General features: G+C 46.8%; 1 protein-coding gene across 1 annotated transcript; it reads left to right on the top strand.

The window, feature by feature from the left end:
* Positions 1 to 756: 756 nt before the first annotated feature.
* MAA_01607 (nitroreductase protein) lies at positions 757 to 1,447 on the top strand (the record flags this gene model as incomplete). The annotated part of the gene is made up of 2 exons (XM_007819605.1): positions 757 to 1,071; positions 1,124 to 1,447. The coding sequence occupies 2 exons, from the start codon at positions 757 to 759 to the stop codon at positions 1,445 to 1,447; spliced, it is 639 nt and encodes a 212-aa protein (XP_007817796.1).
* Between the last annotated feature and the right edge of the window lie 903 nt (positions 1,448 to 2,350).

Raw genomic sequence — 2,350 nt, forward strand, 5'->3', positions numbered from 1 at the left:
TCACCGCTATTGTGGGTCTTTATTCTAGAGCAAAATCTCAACGCCGTTGCCACTTTCCACTCAGGTGGCAAAATGCGCTTGTATGTTTCAATCAGCAGAGTCAGTTTTATACGACGGAAGCTTCACGGAGAAGGTTGAACTGCCGAGGCTGCGAGAACGCTCAATGGCCCAGGCCATGTGTGACGTGTCTAGGCACTGGGGGTGTGTCAGACTTTGGCGTTGAGTTGCTCTCATGCGACCTACCAAGTTATTCTCGCACCCAAAGAACCTCCGGGATAGTCACAAATGAAAAGCAATTACATGATTATCCACTGCTCTTGCCATTTATGAAGTAGACAAGTTACTACTATGGTATGGGATGCCCCAGCCTCAAACACCTGCGCATCGAGTTAATTTCACATGGGCTGTCACTTTGCTCTGCTTGATTTACCGACCAGTGTTGCTCGTCGCTTTCCCCTTGATCCACACAGCCTTGATAGACTTCAAATTAATAATACGCCAATGACGACATCCAGGGGTTTTCAAAGCTTATCCGTGTCTTCCGATGACCAATGCTGACCAAGTTTCCTCAAGCCACAGTGTCGGCCAGTCACACTGCAAGGGGATAAACCATCCGCGTAAGAAGACCAGGTATATAATAATTGAGGAATGTCCCGCCTGTGTGCTTTGCTATTACTATCATCAGGCATCATCAATTCTTCTGTGCGAACTCAGCTACGTATCATTTCTAGCACCCGAAAGCTGTCTCCAATCAAAATGGGCTTAATTGCGAATCTCAGCGCCGATCAGTGGCTCGCCGCAGCCAGTCACCGCCGTACGGTATATACGCTCAAGGGGACAAGCAATGTGCCTGACGACCGCGTTAAAGAGATCATCGAACATGTCCTTTCTTTCGCTCCATCTTCCTATAACACTCAGCCTGTCCGTATCACCCTGGTGACCGGACCGAAACACAAGCAACTTTGGGATAGAGTCATTAGTGCATCTAAGCCTGTGTTGAAAGGTATTGGTGACGATGTTTGGAATTCGATGAGTTCTAGGTTTGAAGGATTCAAGGGTGCTTATGGATCTGTAAGTATTTGCCTATTTGGACATCGGCAATCGTACTCACCAATGACAAAAGATTCTATTCTGGGAGTCCGGACAGACTATTAAGGAATCTGAGGAGACTCATCCATCGTCCGCACACATGCTTGCCGAGTTTTCCGATCATGCCAACGGTATGCACCAGATCCTGGTCTGGACTGCTCTCGAGTTGGAAGGCCTTGGAGCAAACTTGCAGCATCTTAACGCTATGCCACCCGTTGAGGCTGCAATCAAAAAGTTCTGCGGCGTTCCTGACGACTACAAGCTGAAGGCACACCTGAACTATGGTGACGATGCTGCAGAACACCCTACAAAGCCGGAGAAGCTTTCATTCTCCGAGACATTAAAGGTGATCTCATAGAACGCTATATGGAATGTTGTCAGACAGCTTAGGCATTCTATTAGACGACTTCGGATAGTTATGCAATAAGATGTAACTGCCTGAGGCCCTGAGCCCGGTGTGGCTCGGCTTGCATTCTCGCCTCCTGTCCCGGCCCATCCGTAAGCGAGATTAACCACGTGTCGTGACCAGTCCTTCAATGCTAGACAACTGCTCCACCTTGGCCACATTGAGAACTGATGGTAGATTACGCCCCGAAAATGAGGGTGTTGCTGTTGGATAAGTATACCTCTGTTAATAGTACAGGAGAAACTTAGTTAGCAAATGTGTCTCACAACGTGACAACCTCCATCTCGCGACTGCTTTGCTAGCGCTCAAGCGGTTGTCTCAGATGCCTATCGCCCGTTAGAGTAACATGCGCGTATGTATCGCACAAAGTAAACAAGATCGTCGATAGCTTCAGAATAAATGCCGCAAGTAATGCATGATCTTTGATATGGCACATGAAAAAATAATGTCAGTAATCCAACTGCGCACGAAAAGCATCCGTGGGACAGGGGCTCGCAGCTTACAACAAGTTAATTCAGTAAGACAACTTTTCCTCATCCGTTTTTTTTCTCAAGCACATAAAAGTGCAACACCTTGTTAGTGCCTGCCAGGAATTGTCACGTTATGAGACTCATATTAACTAAGCTTCTTGATAAAATCATTATTCTTGTTCTTCTTCGAGAGCTGCAGACTCCGTCTGCAGCTCTCTTTTTAATACCAAAAAAACTTCCTTTCGTCCGAATTTAACTTTCGGCTAAGTTTAGTCATGATAGCCGACGCTATGACAACCAGTCATTACACCAAGCTCTGCGACTTCAGTCTACAGAGGCATTATCCGACAGTTGTTGCGTCGCAGTTTAGTCTAAAAACGAGTGT

Source organism: Metarhizium robertsii (assembly GCF_000187425.2).
Source record: "Metarhizium robertsii ARSEF 23 chromosome Unknown MAA_Scf_9, whole genome shotgun sequence".
In the NCBI taxonomy this organism is placed as follows: Eukaryota; Fungi; Ascomycota; class Sordariomycetes; order Hypocreales; family Clavicipitaceae; genus Metarhizium; species Metarhizium robertsii.